Genomic DNA, 18950 nt, shown 5'->3' on the forward strand with positions numbered 1-18950 from the left:
GCACCCAATACAGGAGCACCCAGATTCATAACGCAAGTCCTTAGTGACCTACAAAGAGACTTATACTCCCACACAATAATAATGGGAGACTTTAACACCCCACTGTCAACATTAGACAGATCAACGAGACAGAAAGTTAACAAGGATATCCAGGAATTGAACTCAGCTCTGCACCAAGTGGACCTAATAGACATCTACAGAACTCTCCACCCCAAATCAACAGAATATACATTCTTTTCAGCACCACGCCACACCTATTCCAAAATTGACCACATCGTTGGAAGTAAAACACTCCTCAGCAAATGTAAAAGAACAGAAATTATAACAAACTGTCTCTCAGACCACAGTGCAATCAAACTAGAACTCAGAATTGAGAAACTCACTCAAAACCGCTCAACTACATGGAAACTGAACAACCTGCTCCTGAATGACTACTGGGTACATAATGAAATGAAGACAGAAATAAAGATGTTCTTTGAAACCAACGAGAACAAAGACACAACATACCAGAATCTCTGGGACACATTCAAAGCAGTGTGTAGAGGGAAATTTATAGCACTAAATGCCCACAAGAGAAAGCAGGAAAGATCTAAAATTGACACCCTAACATCACAATTAAAAGAACTAGAGAAGCAAGAGCAAACACATTCAAAAGCTAGCAGAAGGCAAGAAATAACTAAGATCAGAGCAGAACTGAAGGAGATAGAGACACAAAAAACCCTTCAAAAAATCAATGAATCCAGGAGCTGGTTTTTTGAAAAGATCAAGAAAATTGATAGACCGCTAGCAAGACTAATAAAGAAGAAAAGAGAGAAGAATCAAATAGATGCAATAAAAAATGACAAAGGGGATATCACCACCGATCCCACAGAAATACAAACTACCATCAGAGAATACTATAAACACCTTGCTGCAAATAAACTAGAAAATCAAGAAGAAATGGATAAATTCCTCGACACATACACTCTCCCAAGACTAAACCAGGAAGTTGAATCTCTGAATAGACCAATAGCAGGCTCTGAAATTGAGGCAATAATTAATAGCTTACCAACCAAAAAAAGTCCAGGACCAGATGGATTCACAGCCGAATTCTACCAGAGGTACAAGGAGGAGCTGGTATCATTCCTTCTGAAACTATTCCAATCAATAGAAAAAGAGGGAATCCTCCCTAACTCATTTTATGAGGCCAGCATCATCCTGATACCAAAGCCTGGCAGAGACACAACAAAAAAAGAGAATTTTAGACCAATATCCTTGATGAACATTGATGCAAAAATCTTCAATAAAATAGTGGCAAACCGAATCCACCAACACATCAAAAAGCTTATCCACCATGATCAAGTGGGCTTCATCCCTGGGATGCAAGGCTGGTTCAACATATGAAAATCAATAAACATAATCCAGCATATAAACAGAACCAAAGACAAAAACCACATGATTATCTCAATAGATGCAGAAAAGGCCTTTGACAAAATTCAACAACCCTTCATGCTAAAAATTCTCAATAAATTACATATTGATGGGACATATCTCAAAATAATAAGAGCTATGTATGACAAACCCACAGCCAATATCATACTGAATGGGCAAAAACTGGAAGCATTCCCTTTGAAAACTGGCACAAGACAGGGATGCCCTCTCTCACCACTCCTGTTCAACATAGTGTTGGAAGTTCTGGCCAGGGCAATCAGGCAGGAGAAGGAAATAAAGGGCATTCAATTAGGAAAGAGGGAGTCAAATTGTCCCTGTTTGCAGATGACATGATTGTATATCTAGAAAACCCCATCGTCTCAGCCCCAAATCTCCTTAAGCTGATAATCATCTTCAGCAAAGTCTCAGGATACAAAATCAATGTACAAAAATCACAGGCATTCTTATACACCAATAACAGACAAACAGAGAACCAAATCATGAGTGAACTCCCATTCACAATTGCTTCAAAGAGAATAAAATACCTAGGAATACAACTTACAAGGGATGTGAAGGACCTCTTCAAGGAGAACAAACTACAAACCACTGCTCAACGAAATAAAAGAGGATACAAACAAATGGAAGAACATTCCATGCTGATGGGTACGAAGAATCAATATCGTGAAAATGGCCATACTGCCCAAGGTAATTTATAGATTCAATGCCATCCCCATCAAGCTACCAATGACTTTCCTCACAGAATTGGAAAAAACTACCTTAAAGTTCATATGGAACCAAAAAAGAGCCCGCATTGCCAAGTCAATCCTAAGCCAAAAGAACAAAGCTGGAGGCATCAGGCCACCTGACTTCAAACTATACTACAAGGCTACAGTAACCAAAACAGCATGGTAATGGTACCAAAACAGAGATATAGATCAATGGAACAGAACAGAGCCCTCAGAAATAATGCCACATATCTACAACTATCTGATCTTTGACAAACCTGACAAAAACAAGCAATGGGGAAAGGATTCCCTATTTAATAAATGGTGCTGGGAAAACTGGCTAGCCATATGTAGAAAGCTGAAACTGGATCCCTTCCTTACACCTTATACAAAAATTAATTCAAGATGGATTAAAGACTTAAATGTTAGACCTAAAACCATAAAAACCCTAGAAGAAAACCTAGGCAATACCATTCAGGACATAGGCATGGGCAAGGACCTCATGACTAAAACACCAAAAGCAATGGCAACAAAAGCCTAAATTGACAAATGGGATCTAATTAAACTAAAGAGCTTCTGCATAGCAAAAGAAACCACCATCAGAGTGAACAGGCAACCTACAGAATGGGAGAAAATATTTGCAATCTACTGATCTGACAAAGGGCTAATATCCAGAATCTACAAAGAACTCAAACAAAATTACAAGAAAAAAACAAACAACCCCATCAAAAAGTGGGCAAAGGATATGAACAGACACTTCTCAAAAGAAGACATTTATGCAGCCAAAAAACACATGAAAAAATGCTCATCATGACTGGCCATCAGAGAAATGCAAATCAAAACCACAATGAGATACCATCTCACAACAGTTAGAATGGCAATCATTAAAAAGTCAGGAAACAACAGGTGCTGGAGAGGATGTGGAGAAACAGGAACACTTTTACACTGTTGGTGGGACTGTAAACCAGTTCAACCATTGTGGAAGTCAGTGTGGCAATTCCTCAGGGATCTAGAACTAGAAATACCATTTGACCCAGCCATCCCATTACTGGGTATATACCCAAAGGACTATAAATCATGCTGCTATAAAGACACACATACATGCATGTTTATTGCGGCACTATTCACAATAGCAAAGACTTGGAACCAACCCAAATGTCCAACAATGATAGACTGGATTAAGAAAGTGTGGCACATATACACCATGGAATACTATGCAGCCATAAAAAAGGATGAGTTCATGTCCTATGTAGGGACATGAATGAAGCTGGAAACCGTCATTCTCAGAAAACTATCACAAGGACAAAAAACCAACACCGCATGTTCTCACTCATAGGTGGGAATTGAACAATGAGAACACATGGACACAGGAAGGGGAACATCACACACTGGGGCCTGTTGTGGGGTGGGGGGAGGGGGGAGGGATAGCATTAGGGGATATGCCTAATGTTAAATGACAAGTTAATGGGTGCAGCACACCAACATGGCACATGTATACATATGTAACAAACCTGCACGTTGTGCACATGTACCCTAAAACTTAAAGTATAAGAAAAAAAAAAAGTCAGGAAACAACAGGTGCTGGAGAGGATGTGGAGAAATAGGAACACTTTTACACTGTTGGTGGGACTGTAAATTAGTTTAACTATTGTGGAAGTCAGTGTGGCGATTCCTCAGGGATCTGGAACTAGAAATACCATTTGACCCAGCCATCCTATTACTGGGTATATACCCAAAGGATTATAAATCATGCTGCTATAAAGACATATGCACACGTATGTTTATTGTGGCACTATTCACAATAGCAAAGACTTGGAACAAACCAAAATGTCCATCAATGATAGACTGGATTAAGAAAATGTGGCACATATACACCATGGAATACTATGCAGCCATAAAAAAGGATGAGTTCATGTCCTTTGTAGGGACATGGATGAAGCTGGAAACCATCATTCTCAGCAAACTATCGCAAGGACAAAAAACCAAACACCGCATGTTCTCACTGATAGGTGGGAACTGAACAATGAGAACACCTGGACACAGGAAGGGGAACATCACACACTGGGGCCTGTTGTGGGGTGGGAGTAGGTGGGAGGGATAGCATTAGGAGATATACCTAATGTAAATGACGAGTTAATGGGTGCAGCACACCAACATGGCGCATGTATACATATGTAACAAACCTGCACGTTGTGCACATGTACCCTAAAACTTAAAGTATAATGATAAAAAAAAAGGGAAAACAGATGAGAAAGGCAGGGACTATAGTTACGTCAATAGGGACAAACACTGCAGTTTTAGTCAAATATGTGCCATCTTTGTAGTAGATTTTGACAGGTAAATTCTAAATTATTGTCTTCTTGATAAGTAAATGTGATGCTTAATGCCATGGCAGCTGTTGGTATCTTATGCCATTTATTAAAGGTCTACTAAATCCTTTCAAGGCATATGAGCCAGTGCTCCTGAGGAAAGCAGTGACATACATGCTTTCTCCTGATGTCTCCAAGTATGTAAAATTCATTAAAGCTATTCCTGAACAATATAAAGGAAGTTTCCTCAGTAAGGTAAATCTTCCCAATCTTTTGCCCTAGGAGAAAATGTGGATTATAGAAAAATAGTGGGTGTGAGTAAAGTGGGAAATTATTTGGGTAATGAGAATATATTTTTTTCTTTGGGGCAAGGAAGCAAATCATGAAAACAAGATTGGAATACAGAAATATGATACTAATATATATAGTAAATTCTTGAGAAAAGAGGCTGATAAAACAAAATTTTAAAACAGAAACAATAATACAAGATTTAGAACAAAGTTTATGAAAAAAGTGTAAAAAAATACATTCTTGTTCAGAATATATAAAGAACTCTTACAAATCAACAACAAGAAGGCAATCAATTAAAACATGGTCAAAGGATAACGACCAGGTTTTTCATCTAAGAACATAGACAATGGCCAGTAACCACATGAAAGGATGGTCAACATCAAAGGGAAAGGCAAATCAAAACCACAATGAGGTACCACTTCACACCACTAGAATGCCTATAATAAAAAAGATGAAAAATAAATACTGGAAAAGATGTGAAGAAATTGGAACCCTCATACACTGCTGGTGGAAATGTAAAATTGTACAGCTGTGTTGAATAACAGCCTGACAGTTCCTTGAGATTAAACACAGTTACTATTTGACCTCGATTCCCACTTGAGTATTTACCCAAGAGGAACATATGTCCACATATGTGTCCACAGTACGTTATTCATAATAGTTAAAACCTGGAAACAATCGAAGTGTCCATCAACTGTTAAATAAAATGTGGTATTTCTCTGCAATAGAAAATTAATTGCAAATAAGAGGAAATAAACTACTGATACATGCTGTATGATATAGATGAGCCTTGAAAACATTATGCTAAGTGAAATAACCCAGACACAAAAAGCCAATGTTTTATGATTTCACTTATATAATATACCCAGCATAGGTAAATTCATAGAGACAGAAAGTAGAATACAGGTTACTAGGGATGAAGAGAAGGATTATAGAAAGATATTTAATGGGTACAGAGTTTCTATTAGGGATGATGAAAAAATTCTAGAAATGGATAGCAGTGATTGTTGTATGACATTGTGAATGTACTTAATGCCACTGAACTATGGAGTTAAAAATTGTTAAAATGCTAAATTATATGTTATGTATATTTCACCAGAACTTTCAAAAAGAATTGACAAAGTTTAGAGCATTTTAAACAGAATACAAGATTTGAACTAAAAAATTCAAGAAAAAACTACATTTAAAAATTATTTTAAATTAAATATCAACTTAACCTTCTCCCCCAAATCAATTAACCTTATAATTATATTAACAACATAAAAACCATATGATTATGTATTAGATGCAGAAAAAGCATTTGAGAAAATTGAACATTTTTCATTAAAAAAATAACCTCAGCAAACTGGAGATACAAGAGAATTTCCTCGACATGTCAAAGGGCATCTTTAAAATACCTAATGCTAACATTCTATGTAATGATGAAAGGCTGAATGCTTTCCCTGAAGATCGAGAAGGCATGTCAGCTCTTACCACTTCTACTCAACACTGTACTGCAAATTCGAGCCACTGTAATCACTTTTTAAAAGGGAGTTGGGAGAAGGAAGAAAGGAAGGAAGGAAGAAGAAAAGGAAGAAAGAAGGGAGGAAGGAAGAAATGGAGGAAAACAAAAGGCATCTAGACTGAAAAGAAACAGGTAAAACTATCCTTATTCACAGACATAATCATCTATGTGGAAAACCAAGTGAAGCCAATTACAACGCTACTGGCACCAATGAGTTTTGCCACATTGCAGGATACATGACCAATATATAAAAATCAATTGTAATTCTATATGTTAGAAATAAACTGCTAGGAATTGAAATTTTAAAAATAATACTATTTATAATAGCATTAAAATATAAAATTCTTGGGAATATATCTGACACTATGCAAAATATCTGTACAATGATAACTAAAAAGTATTGTTGAGAAAAATCAAAGAAGATCTAAGAAAATACCTTATCCACGAGTTGAGAGAGTCATCATTATTAAGATTCTTTACCATGACATAATGCAATCACAGTCCAAATCCAAGCAGGTATTTTGTAGAAATTGACAATTGATTTTAAGACTCTCATGGCATGTAGATGACACAGAAATGCGCAGTAACTCTGAAAAAAACAAAAGAATAAATTTAGAGGAAAAATACAACCCAGTTTGAAGAATTATTACAAAGCTACAAAAATCATAACAGTGTGATTTTGGCATAAAGATAAAGAGATCAATAGAACAGAACAGAGTCCAGAAACCAAGTCTACATAAAACACATACACACACACATACACTCACACATACACACACTCTCTCTCTCTCTCTCTCTTAAAATATGACTGGTCAAGTGACTGCTTATGAACTGTAATTGCTTGATACATGAGTCTAGCATCTCTTGGCCTTAAATCACTACCATAACCTCGAGAAGCTGATGATGCCTTTGTTTTCTGAGAACAGTTTCAGTGTGCAAGCTGACAGTTCCATAGAGATGGAACAAGTGTAGAGCCAGAAAAAAAAGGGATACACACAGACTTCTTAAGACTTTTTTTAAAGCTATTGAAGATGATAAACTAATGAGGCATAAGTATACTTTTCATTATGAATGTTTGTTTTCACATCTTTCAGTAATGTGTATAAGAAAAAGTATTTAATGTGGTATTTGTTAACCAAGCAACCCATTCACTATTTATATTTATTTCAGAAATCCATGATTTAAATTTAATTCATAATTTTTGGCAACATACCTTCATCTACTTCTGCAGTTATGTTTCCTTGCACACCTGCTGCATCTGAAACTGTGAAATCTTATTAATAATGTTTAAGTTAAACAAGAGACATTATCATGTAGCCCTATTATATGTCAAGGAGGGTTGATCAACACTAACTTGAAAATCTGAAATCCAAAATGCTGTACAATTTGAAACTTTTTGAGCACCCGCATGATACCACAACGGGAAAGGTCCACACCTGACCTCATGTGACCGGCTGTGGTGGAAACACAGTTAAAACTTTGTTACATGCAAAACATTTTTGTAAAACATTGTACAGGCCAGATGTGATGACTCACGCCTGTAACCCCAGCACTTTGGGAGGCTGAGGCAAGTGGATCACCTGAGGTCAGGAGTTCAAGACCAGCCTGGCCAACCAACATGGTGAAACCATCTCTACCAAAAATACAAAAATTAGCCTGGTGTGGCTGCACGCACCTGTAGTCCCAGCTACTTGGGAGGCTGGGGCAGGGGATTGCCTGAACCTGGGAGGCAGAGGTTGCAGTGAGCTGAGATCACAGCACTTCACTCCAGTCTGGGTGACAGATCAAGACTCTGTGCCCCACTGCATCCCCCAACCCCGGGCAAAAAAAAAAAAAAAAGTAAAACATTGTGTAGAATTATCTTCAGGCTATATGCATAAGGTATATATGAAACATAAATGTATTTCACGTTTACTCTTGGGTACCATCCCTAAGGTATTTCATTAGGTGTATACAAATACTCCAAAATCTGAAAAAATCCGCTTTTGGTCCTCCCAAACATTTTGGACAAGGGATATTCTAGAAAAATAAAATTCCTTTTCAGTGTGACAGAAAATAAGAGATTGACTTGTTGAACTTGAACTTACCAAAATTTTCTGAAGCTGCTCAATTTTGTCCGCTCGCTTTTTCGTTCTAATTTTTAACACGGCATTTTCTATTTTAAGCCTAAAATATATATTTTAAAATAATTATTCTCAGACATAATTTTTTTTTAAATCATATAAATTCTGAACAAACATCTGAAGGAATAATTATATAAATTCTGAGATATTTGAAAAGTAGAAAATTGAGAAACTGTTGTTATTTTTTTACCTTTGTATTGTGGGTGATGTGTAAAATTAAAAATAATGTAGAAAATTTATGCATTTCAAAATAGCCTAAAGCTGAAATTTTTCCTTGACTTCACATAGACATACTTATTATCTTAACTGATACAATTCTCCTACTACACTACTCATTTGCTTTATAAATACTCAAGATATTTTGTATGTTGCTTTAAACTGTACTTTTGCATGTGGTCTGGCAACTCCTCAGCACGTCTTAGAATCTCTGTGCGTTGATTCTGCATTTCTTGCAACTAAAACAAAGAATTAAAAACAACCTTTAGGTGTGGAAATAACCCAAATGCCCATCAATAGGTGAATGAATGAACAAAATATGGTTATATATAAAATACTGTTTTTAGACTATCACAATCTATTTTATTAAAAAATGATAATCTAGGACAAATCGACCTATTACTTTTTTTTTTTTTTTGAGACAGAGTCTCGCTCTGTCACCCAGGCTGGAGTGCGGTGGCACTGTCTCGGCTAACCACAAGCTCCGCCTCCCAGGTTCACACCATTCTCCTGCCTCAGCCTCCCGAGTAGCTGGGACTACAGGCGCCTGCCACCACGCCTGGCTAATTTTTTGTGTTTTTTAGTAGAGACGGGGTTTCACCGTGTTAGCCAGGATGGCCTTGATCTCCCGACCTCGTGATCCGCCCATCTCGGCCTCCCAAAGTGTTGGGATTACAGGCGTGAGCCACCGTGTCCGGCCCCTATTACCTGTTTTTTAACTAAATTTTACTGGAATGCAGCCACACCCCTTCAGTCTGCATATTGTTTACGGCTACTTTTGTGCTGTAACTGTAGTGTTGAGTTGTTGCAACAGGGATCTTATGGCTCACAAAGTCTCAAATAATACTACTTGGCCCTTTACAGAAAAGTTTACTGCCTATGCTCTAGGATTAAAACACAGTATTTTTCTTTTCTAATTTCTATTTTATCAGATATTCAAATTTACAAAATTGGTAAAATGGGGAAACATAGGAAATTATAGTAAGCATTTATCTTTTTCAATTCCAAACACCACTATATCAACCATAATTTCATTTCTTTTTTGTCTGTATGCATTTAATTTTTGTTGTAGCAAGAAAACTTGCACTTTTTTTTTTAAGATGGAGTCTTTCTCAGCCACTCAGGCTGGAGTGCAGTGGCACCATCTTGGCTCACTGCAACCTCCACCCCCCCAGGTTCAAGCGATTCTCCTGCCTCAGCCTCCTGAGGAGCTGGGACTACAGGCGTGCACCACCACCATGCCCAGCTAATTTCTGTATCTTTTTTAGTAGAGATGGGGTTTCACCATGTTGGCCAGGATGGTCTCAAACTCCTGACCTCAGGTGATCCACCCGCTTCAGCCTCCCAAAGTGCTTGGATTACAGGCGTGAGCCACCGCGCCCGACCCATTTCTAACATTTAAAACTAAGCATCATCTTTCCTTTCCAGGGAAACCAGAAGAAAATTTTAAAATAAACAGAAAAATAATTAAAATAGATAGATTCTCCTATCGAGTGGCAGGGCTCATGTCATCATTAGGAGATAATTTATTTAAAAGTGTCATCTTAAAATGCAGGGATGTCCATTGACATGCCAAAGGAGAAGCCACGTTGTCAAAATGCCCACTTGACCCACCCAAACATCTCAAACCTACCCTTTGCTGACCTTCTATAACCCCATTTGTAAAGTTTTTTGTTTTTGTTTTAAGCAAGAGAAAGTAGACACATACATGTTGGCAAATGCTAACTGTCCATAGTCATATGACTCTGACTATAGACCAATATAAAGTCAGAGCAAGGATTTTCATCAAAATACTAATTTATTCTGCAGAATGGACTTTCTGTACCAGTTAACCAGAAACCCATGAAATAAGTAAGCACAAGTCTTTATTCACACAGAAAAGTAGAGATTAAAAAAAGAAAATTTTCTGAAACATTCCATTAGACATTATCCTCTGAATTAATCTGGCTTGTCTCCACGTGGCAATGAAAGAAATCACTAAAAATATACTGTAAAAAGAAAAAAGAATTATCTAATCTTCTGTGAGAAATGATGTGTAATTCTCAACTTTCATAAGGGGAAATAGTGTAAGAAAAATATTTATAATTATAAAACATGGCAGAGATTGAGAAATGGATGTATTATAAAGATAATCAAATTTTAATAAAATTAATTATAATGAAAATACAAAAGAAAGCTCTCCACTGAAACTAGTGTCCTGAAACACTTGATATTATTTAACCAGCTACAGAGTAGCTGTTGACATGCTAAGTTTCATACATACTTGACTTCTCATCTGGCCTAATTTCTTTTTTAAACTTCGTGCCTCATCTTCTAAATTAATGCGACGTTCTGATGAAATCTCTAGCATAGCTTCTAACAGCAATTGTTTGTTCAGGGCATCATCCACTTCTCGTTGAAGCTGTCTCCTGACTACCTGGTAAGATGTTATTTTTGTTACTGATTTTACATATCACTTATTATTAAATTTTGTTAATAATATTTAACTCTAATATATACACTTCGAAAAATACCACCACACACTGATTCTTCTTCTCCTCCTCATGTGTACACATTCCTGTTTATTACTGAATCCAGTTAAGGATAAAGAAGGTGTTATCTTTGTGCCAAACTGGTGCCGTGTTACTCATACAACAGATTCAGCGCACTGATGAATGCGCAATGCTTAAAAACCTTCTGAGGTCTCAAAAAGAAACAGGTATGTGGGTGGGACTGGTGGCAGTGAATTTTACACTGCAGTGTTTTCCCTCTTTTTTATAAGAAGAAGCTCAAATCAACCTCAGAGTTCTTCACATATTCAGTCACCAGCTCAAATCCTTCCAATAGATTTCCATCTCAGAAGAAAACTAACATTCCAATGGCCTTAGAGGCTCTAGTTAACCTGGCTTCCACTTCTCTCCCTGACCCCAGCTGCTATGTCTCTCTTCCCTACTCCCACCATTCCTACCACCCCTCATTAGTCTAAAAATGAGGATCCAATGTGAAACTAATAAATCACAGACAGCTAAGCTGATCTTTGTACCGGACAACCTTATATCCAAATGAGAGTCATTGAGCCTTGAAATAAAAATTAAGACCACATTTTTGACTGAAAAATTGAAAGTAAGTTATAAATGCCAGTGGGAAGATTAAATCAAATATGGCTTGGCTAACATTTACCACATTTTCCCCATATTATAATGTAAGAAAGATGTCTTTAAAGAATGGAATGTTTGTATCAATATATAATTTGAGACCGAATTATTTTCAGATTTAAGTCAAATTGACATGAATGAAAATAAAATTATACCAACTAAGATACATTAAAAGCTATTGAGGAAGAATAATTATAAAATAGGAAATACACTTTAGTTCATCTGGGAAATCTGGAATTAACTGTCAAAGTAATCTAATTAATTGAATCTATTTCAAAATAACACTTTAGGTATGAATATTTCTTTATATCTGCTTTATCATAATCCTAAAATGTGGCAACATACAGACATCAAAATTATTTCAGCAGTGTAAGACTACATTATAAATGTTAGTCTATATTAACATTTTGTAACTGAAACGTTTAAAATTTCCTAAGTGTCACATTGTCTTTACTCAAAGGAAAGCATCTCCTAGGTCTAACTTTTATTTGCTGGAAACAAATTCCGTTTCTAAGGTGATACAGCAGAACCGTTTATCATGTATATATTTTGATATTCAACTAGATTCAGTGTTTAGCCATAACCAAATATACTTTAAATTTTACTTCAGGAAGTTTGAAAAATACTTATCTTTCTTGATACTTACTTCTCTTTCTTCTTTCTCTTTTTCATATTGGCATTGTCTTTCTTTTAAAAGAGTGCATTCCTTCATCAACCCCTTATTGTTCTCTTCTAGCTTTCGACACTCAGCTTGAAGTTTTTCTACAGTATCTTCACATTTGACTTGGATATTAATTATTGTTTTTTCCTGATTGTCAGCTTTCTTGCGAGCATCATTACATTGCTGTTGATACAACAGATTTTGGCTTTGTAGGTGAAATAGTCCATCCTCTACAGATTGCTGCTTTCTCACGTATTTTTCCAAAATAGGTTGGTCATTTTGGTACATGTGCTCAATGTCCTCCAATCGACGCTGTGTTCGGCTTAGGACTCCTTGCATGTGTTCTATATGCAACGTCTTTTCTTTGAGAGCCTCTCTTTCATAATGGAGCTCAGTTTCCAGGCCACTGGATGTACTCTCAGCTTTAGAAAGTTGCTGAGAAAGAATCTGAATGTGAGAATTAGTGTCTTCTTGTAAATGACACCATTCATTCACTGTGTTCTGGAAAGCAAGCTGTAGGTCTCCTTTTGATGACTGACGCTGATCATGATCACATACGGCAGCAGCCAGTCTACAATGGCATGATTCCATTTCTGTTTCCAGTCTTGATGTGCTTTGTTTTTCCTTCTGTAGCTCAAAATTGAGCATTGTATTCTCATCCATCAGAACATTAAGCTCTTTACTATACCGGGTTATTGTTTTTGTTAATGTTTCCTCATTCAGCTTGAGAGTCTTTTCAAGGTCTTCATTGTTTTCCTTTATAATTTCAATATCTTTGAAATATTTATTTTCAGTTTCCTGGTTCTGATGTTTTATTGTGTCTATTTCCAGCCTGAGTCTGGCAATTTCATCCCACATCAAGTGATTTTCCTGCCACAGGTCTCTTTCTCTTTCATGAGTATGAGAATTCTAAATAAAACAAAGAAAACTCTCAACTAGCACCCAATAAAATGATATATTATGATTTCTTCTGAGACTAAATAAGTAATAACCTGTACGTTTATACAATGAAAGAGTTGCCATCTGGATATCCAACTGGAAAAAAAAAGTTGAATCAAAACCTCAAACCTTTTAGAGCGTAAATTCTCAAAAGTTCAAAAATGTATTTGAAGACAATGAATCTACGAAAGCAAAAAAAAAGAAACCACTAGAAATTCTTTAAGAATCTAATTTTTTTTAAAAGAAGTCTTTTACTGAATTTCAACAAACCCAAAAACATAAATGATTAATAACTATGATTACATTTAGAAACTGGGTTTACACACTAACATCTAACCTTTACTTTCCCTATAGTAAGAGCCTTAGCTCTGCAGATATCTGGACAGATAAAATTTTCCAAATTCCTTAAGTTTCTTTTTCCTGTGAATATTTTATAGATAATTCTACTTTTCTTACATTTTTAGAGTCAGTTTTAACAATGACATGTATTGATAAATGACAGATCTAGGCATTGTACTAAGCACTTTTGTATGCATACATCAATAAATTCATTTAGTTATCACAATTCTGCAGGGAAAGGTTAAAAATAGAAGCAAGCTGCTGGATTTTTCCTAGGTTCTCTGACTCTGCTTCTAGTGCTCCTCCACCAGATCACAGTTACTTCCATGGGGTAGATATACAAATACAATAGAAACCTTTTCTTTCAAAACACCAAAGAAGATAAAATTTATAAAGCTCTTCTTAGGAAATCCTGAGATTATGTACTATTATGATAACTTTTATTTCCTTTTCACAATGTTTGAAACCATAATTAATGCAAAATAGGGAAAACTACACTGAACTATGTCACTAGGAACAAATTACTTACCAACAAAATATCACTAAGTATATATATTATGGGATATCATTGTTTTCCAAAGGTCTTTGACCTGAAATAAAATATAACTTTGAAGCCAAGATTTATAATAAATAATTGTAGCTATAAGTATCATTTATTTTTAAGATGAAATAAAATTTGTGGTTTGTTTTAGAATATCCCTAAGTCAAAGGGATATTCTAAGTAATATTAATAAAATAAAATTAGAAATGCAAAATTTTACCAAACATTAATTTACCTGATTTAAGTTACTTCTTACAGTCTTCAATTCCACTTCCAATGATTTGAGAGTCAGTTTAGATTGTTTTTTCACTTCAGTTTGTGTCCTATATTGCTCTTCCATTATTTTTAACTCTTCTATATCTTTTTCATACAACTCTTCAGCCTTTATTCTTTCTTCTTCTTGTTGTTGTAAGATAAATCTGTAGTTAAATATACTTATCTTAAAATCCTTTAAAAACAAAACACTTATATGCTGGTTTATTATCCTAATAAAGTGCCCAAGTTCTTGAATATTTTTTCTTTCTAGTTTTCATGTTAATTTCTCACTTCGATGTCTTCCAAAGAAGACATATAAATTGAAAGGTAGTAAGGAATGAACATCCTGCTAATTGATTAGCTTCTGTTACTAGTAATTCTCGTAAATATTATGGAAAAGGATGTTGAAAATTATTAGCTAAAGTTACAAGTTAAAAATTACCTTTTCTTCACACAGTAATAATTACTCCTCAGTCAGGATGAATCATTTAGAGTTAGCTAATTTTTTAAAAAGTTATTTTTTATAAACAAGTTGATACCTTCACTAGAAATAAATTTTCATCTTCATGAAATATGGCAGGTATCCCTAAACATGATTTACATTGTAAGATAGCACCTCCAGATGCCTTCTTGCAACATGTATCTCCAGATGACAATAATCCAAGACTAAGCTAAAGAATCTAAGATGTTACCCCATACGTTTTATGTTTCTTTTTCTGGTAACACTTTTGACTTATTCTGTTGATTAGTATGTATTTTACAAACAATTTTAAAATCCATTCTCAAACAAGACAAGATCTAATATTTAAACAATAAAGAATAATATCTGCCTTCCGCATAGAAGTTTGAATTAATTTAAACTCTGTAGCAGAGACAGATGTTCACTAAGCTAATCAGTAATCACTTTCCATTTTACTTTTCATTCGCTGCATATTAAGAGTAAAACTGGGCCAGGCGTGGTTGCTCACACTGTAATCCCAGAACTTTGGGAGCCCAAAGCCAGCAGATAACTTGCGGTCAGGAGTTTGAGACCAGTCTGGCCAAAATGGCAAAACCTCATCTCTACTTAAAAAAAAAAAAAAAAGAAATTAGAAAGGCATGGTGACGTGTGCCTGTAATCCCAGCTACTTGGGAGGCTGAGGCACAAGAATTGCTTGAACCCGGAAGCAGAGGCTGCAGTGAGCTGAGATTTCGCCGCTGCACTCCAACCTGGGTGACAGCGCAAGACTCTGTCTCAAAAGGACAAAAAAACAAACAAACAAACAAAAAAACTGGTTAATTTTAAAAATAATTACTCTGGGTGGAGAAAAGTATACATTTCATACTCAAATTAGAAATTATAAACTTTCTTAAGAACAACTTAGTAATATTAATCAACGATCTCTTTTAAAAAGCTCCTATACTCTAACCAGATAGCTTTATTTTGAAAAATTTATCCAAAGTAAAGAAATAGAAATGTAGAAAACTATGGATCTGTAAGATGTTTCTTACAGCATTAATACAAAAAATTAAAACCCCCAATTTCAATTTATTAAATAATGAAATTTCCATAGGGTGGAATTCTATATAGCCATTAAAATAATGATTTAAAGGAATATGCAATTAATTATTAGAGAAGTATTCACAATTAACTTGTGATTTTTTATCCAAAAATTTCACATTCCACAATTTTAAGAGGTTTTCTTCTCTATTAAACCCTAGAAGGTAAGTCAGCTATTACAAAAATTATCCTACATATCCTTAGTATAAATAGTTGAAATATTCCTTTAAAACTAGAATGTGATACCTCAAATTACAGAGCTTTTTTTTCCCTTGAAGATTCTGATGCTCTGACTGTGATTTGGTTTTGTCTGTTTCAGATAGTACCTTTTGTAGTACGCTAATATTATTTTTCATTTTTTGAAATTTTACTTTAAGTTGTTCACAGTAACATTTTTGATCCTCTATTGATCTTCCACATGCAGCTGTTGCATTCTTGCTTTTCAATAGGCTAACAAAATCTGTAACCGGGAGAAGACAAAATAGAGATAAAATACATGAGTAGGTTTTTAAATATAAAGGACTATGCATTTCAACATGGCACTCATTCATACACTGAATGAATATGTACATATTAAGTGCTTGCAATGTGGAAAATATTTCAGAAAGCTCTTCAGATAAAACAGACAACACATCTGATCTTGTTTAGCTTCAAGTGTAGTAAAGAACACAGACAAAAATGTGACAATTACAAATTCGGATAGATGCTATAAGAATACATGGCTGTTTTAGTCACGTAAGAGAATCTGACCTATCCTTGGCTCAGGGAAGATTTCCCTGAGGAAGAGAAGGAGACACTGAGAAATAAAAAATGAGAAGGAAGCAGTTGAGCAAAGGAGGAAGCAAAGCACTCTGGCTAGTCTGCTGCACGTGCTGGAGCTCTGCGGCAATCTGCTTCCAGCCAAGAGGGAGCAACGGGTGCTGATTTTCCTCCTTACCTGAAACAACCAAAAACAACACAGACAAAATATATTCAACAATGATTTTCAACACAGTGGACTTCAGATAATGAAGATGGTCGTCACTAAAAGACAGGAAACAAATGTAGGCCTTTTTGTTGACAGAGCTTCTTTTGTTGACAGAGCTTCCAGGCCATGACAAAGCGAGAAAATCTGACATAGATTCCCTGAGCTGGGGCGGTGACGCTAAGAATCTGGTAAAACAAAAGCAGAGAGAAATCACAGGACAGAATACTGGAGAGAAGAAAGCAGCAGAGGAAACAAACCCTGGAGATCTGCAGAGGTCCCCTCTAAAGTATTTAGTGGAATAATGAAAAAAATGGATGTGTGCTAGGAAACTTCCTAAGACCAAGGGATGGCGAGCGGTGGAGGGGACACGATAGAAAAAGATGAGGAGAAACCAAGCCTGCTGTTCACAAAGTGCCCGGAAGAGGGTCCAATCCCAAGAGCCAGGCCCAAAACACTCATACTTCACAGGACAACAAATAATCCGAAAACTCTTGCCTCAGGAGTGGCAAATTACTCAAAATCTAAAAGCAAGAACAAAAAGAATTCTGTTTATAAGTAAATCACTGTACCCCAAACAAAGCTCGAGACAATAAGTGAAGGCATGAAAGGTATTTCTTTAAAAATCAAACCACACTTGCAGAAATGTAAATTACAATGTCAGAGGTAAAAACTACAGTGGAGGAAAATAAACACAGATCGCAATCGTAAATTTGTCATGATGAACTATGAGAAACCTTCAAGCAACTAATATATAAATCCCCAAATAGAAAGGAACAAAGACAGAAAAGAAAATTGAAAAATAATTGGCCCAAAAATTCTAAACTTGGCAAAATCCATATTCCCACAGATCCAGGAAGGAACTGTCTGGGACAAAAAAAATAAATAAAAGTGTACCATTGTCATTTTCTTATACCATCTATGATGTGGTATAACATTACTTGAAGGTAGACTGTGATAGGTTAAAATTATATACTATAAATCCTAAATAAACCATTGAGATAGCAAAGAGTTATATATAAAAAACCAAAAAAGAAATATGAAATCAAATCATAGAAAACAGCTGATTAATCTAAAGGAAAGCAGAAAAAGAAGGGGAACAAATAATAGCGAGACTAACAGCAATCAAACAGCACAATGACAGACAAACTTAACTATACTGAATATCACATTATAAATGAAACTGGTCTACAAGCCTCAATTAAAATGCAGACTGACAGATTCTATAAGAAAGCAATACCCAATTACATGCTGTCTATAAGAAATGTACGTTAAATGTAAAGACACAAATCGGCTGCAAGAATAGAAAAAGATATGTGCTAACACTTGACAGAAGACTACTGAGAAGAAATGGTTCAATTAATATCAAAGTAGATTTCATAGCAAAACAATTTCCAGCAATAAATAAGGTCACGTCACAATGATAAAAGTTTCAGTTAATCAAGAAGATATAATAGTCCTAAATGTTTATGCCCCTAATAACATAAGAAATTCAAAGTACATGAGGCCAAAGTAGATAGAACTATAAAAAGAAATAGACAATTTCTAGGTAATCTGAGGTTTCAATACCCTTTACTCAGGAAGTGATAGAACAAGGAGGCAGAAAATTAGCAAGAATAGAGCAGACTTAAACAACACCATGCCTTTCAAGTACCTATGGAACACTTGCCAAAATAGACAATATTTTAGGCCATACAATAAATCTCATTAAAAAGATTAAGTAAAAAGAATGTAAGTCATACAAAGTACATATCCTGACCACAAATCAATGATATTAGAAACCAATAACAAAAATAATGCTAAGAAATATTCAAATACATGAAAACTAAGAAACATACATCTAAATAACCCTGGTTCAAAGAGATGATGAAAAAAGAAAATATTTTGAACTGAATAAAAATGAAAAAATAACATATCGGGGTTGGTAGAATGCAGCAACAACTGCACTTAAATACAAAATTTTTAGCACTAAATGTCAATATTAGAAGAGTCTCAAATC

The 18950-nt window shown here is 35.3% G+C and overlaps 1 protein-coding gene across 2 annotated transcripts in view; it reads right to left on the reverse strand.

Moving 5' to 3' along the window:
* Positions 1–4818: 4818 nt before the first annotated feature.
* ANKRD62 (ankyrin repeat domain 62) overlaps positions 4819–18950 on the reverse strand; it is a 41181-nt gene continuing 27049 nt past the window's right edge. Inside the window, exons 11-18 of one of the 2 annotated variants that reach the window (XM_055368432.1) lie at positions 16234–16447; positions 14428–14611; positions 12359–13282; positions 10842–10994; positions 8747–8817; positions 8327–8405; positions 7453–7503; positions 4819–6828 (exon numbers count right to left, since the gene is read on the reverse strand). In XM_055368432.1, the coding sequence (XP_055224407.1) occupies positions 7471–7503; positions 8327–8405; positions 8747–8817; positions 10842–10994; positions 12359–13282; positions 14428–14611; positions 16234–16447 (1658 nt within the window). In that variant the 3' untranslated portion in view covers positions 4819–6828; positions 7453–7470. Of the gene's footprint in view, positions 6829–7452; positions 7504–8326; positions 8406–8746; positions 8818–10802; positions 10995–12358; positions 13283–14427; positions 14612–16233; positions 16448–18950 lie in introns of those variants that run through there. The other variant, XM_031003732.3, reaches the window with a different exon arrangement.

The sequence above is a fragment of the Gorilla gorilla genome, chromosome 17 (genome assembly GCF_029281585.2).
Source record: "Gorilla gorilla gorilla isolate KB3781 chromosome 17, NHGRI_mGorGor1-v2.1_pri, whole genome shotgun sequence".
Lineage (NCBI taxonomy): Eukaryota > Metazoa > Chordata > Mammalia > Primates > Hominidae > Gorilla > Gorilla gorilla.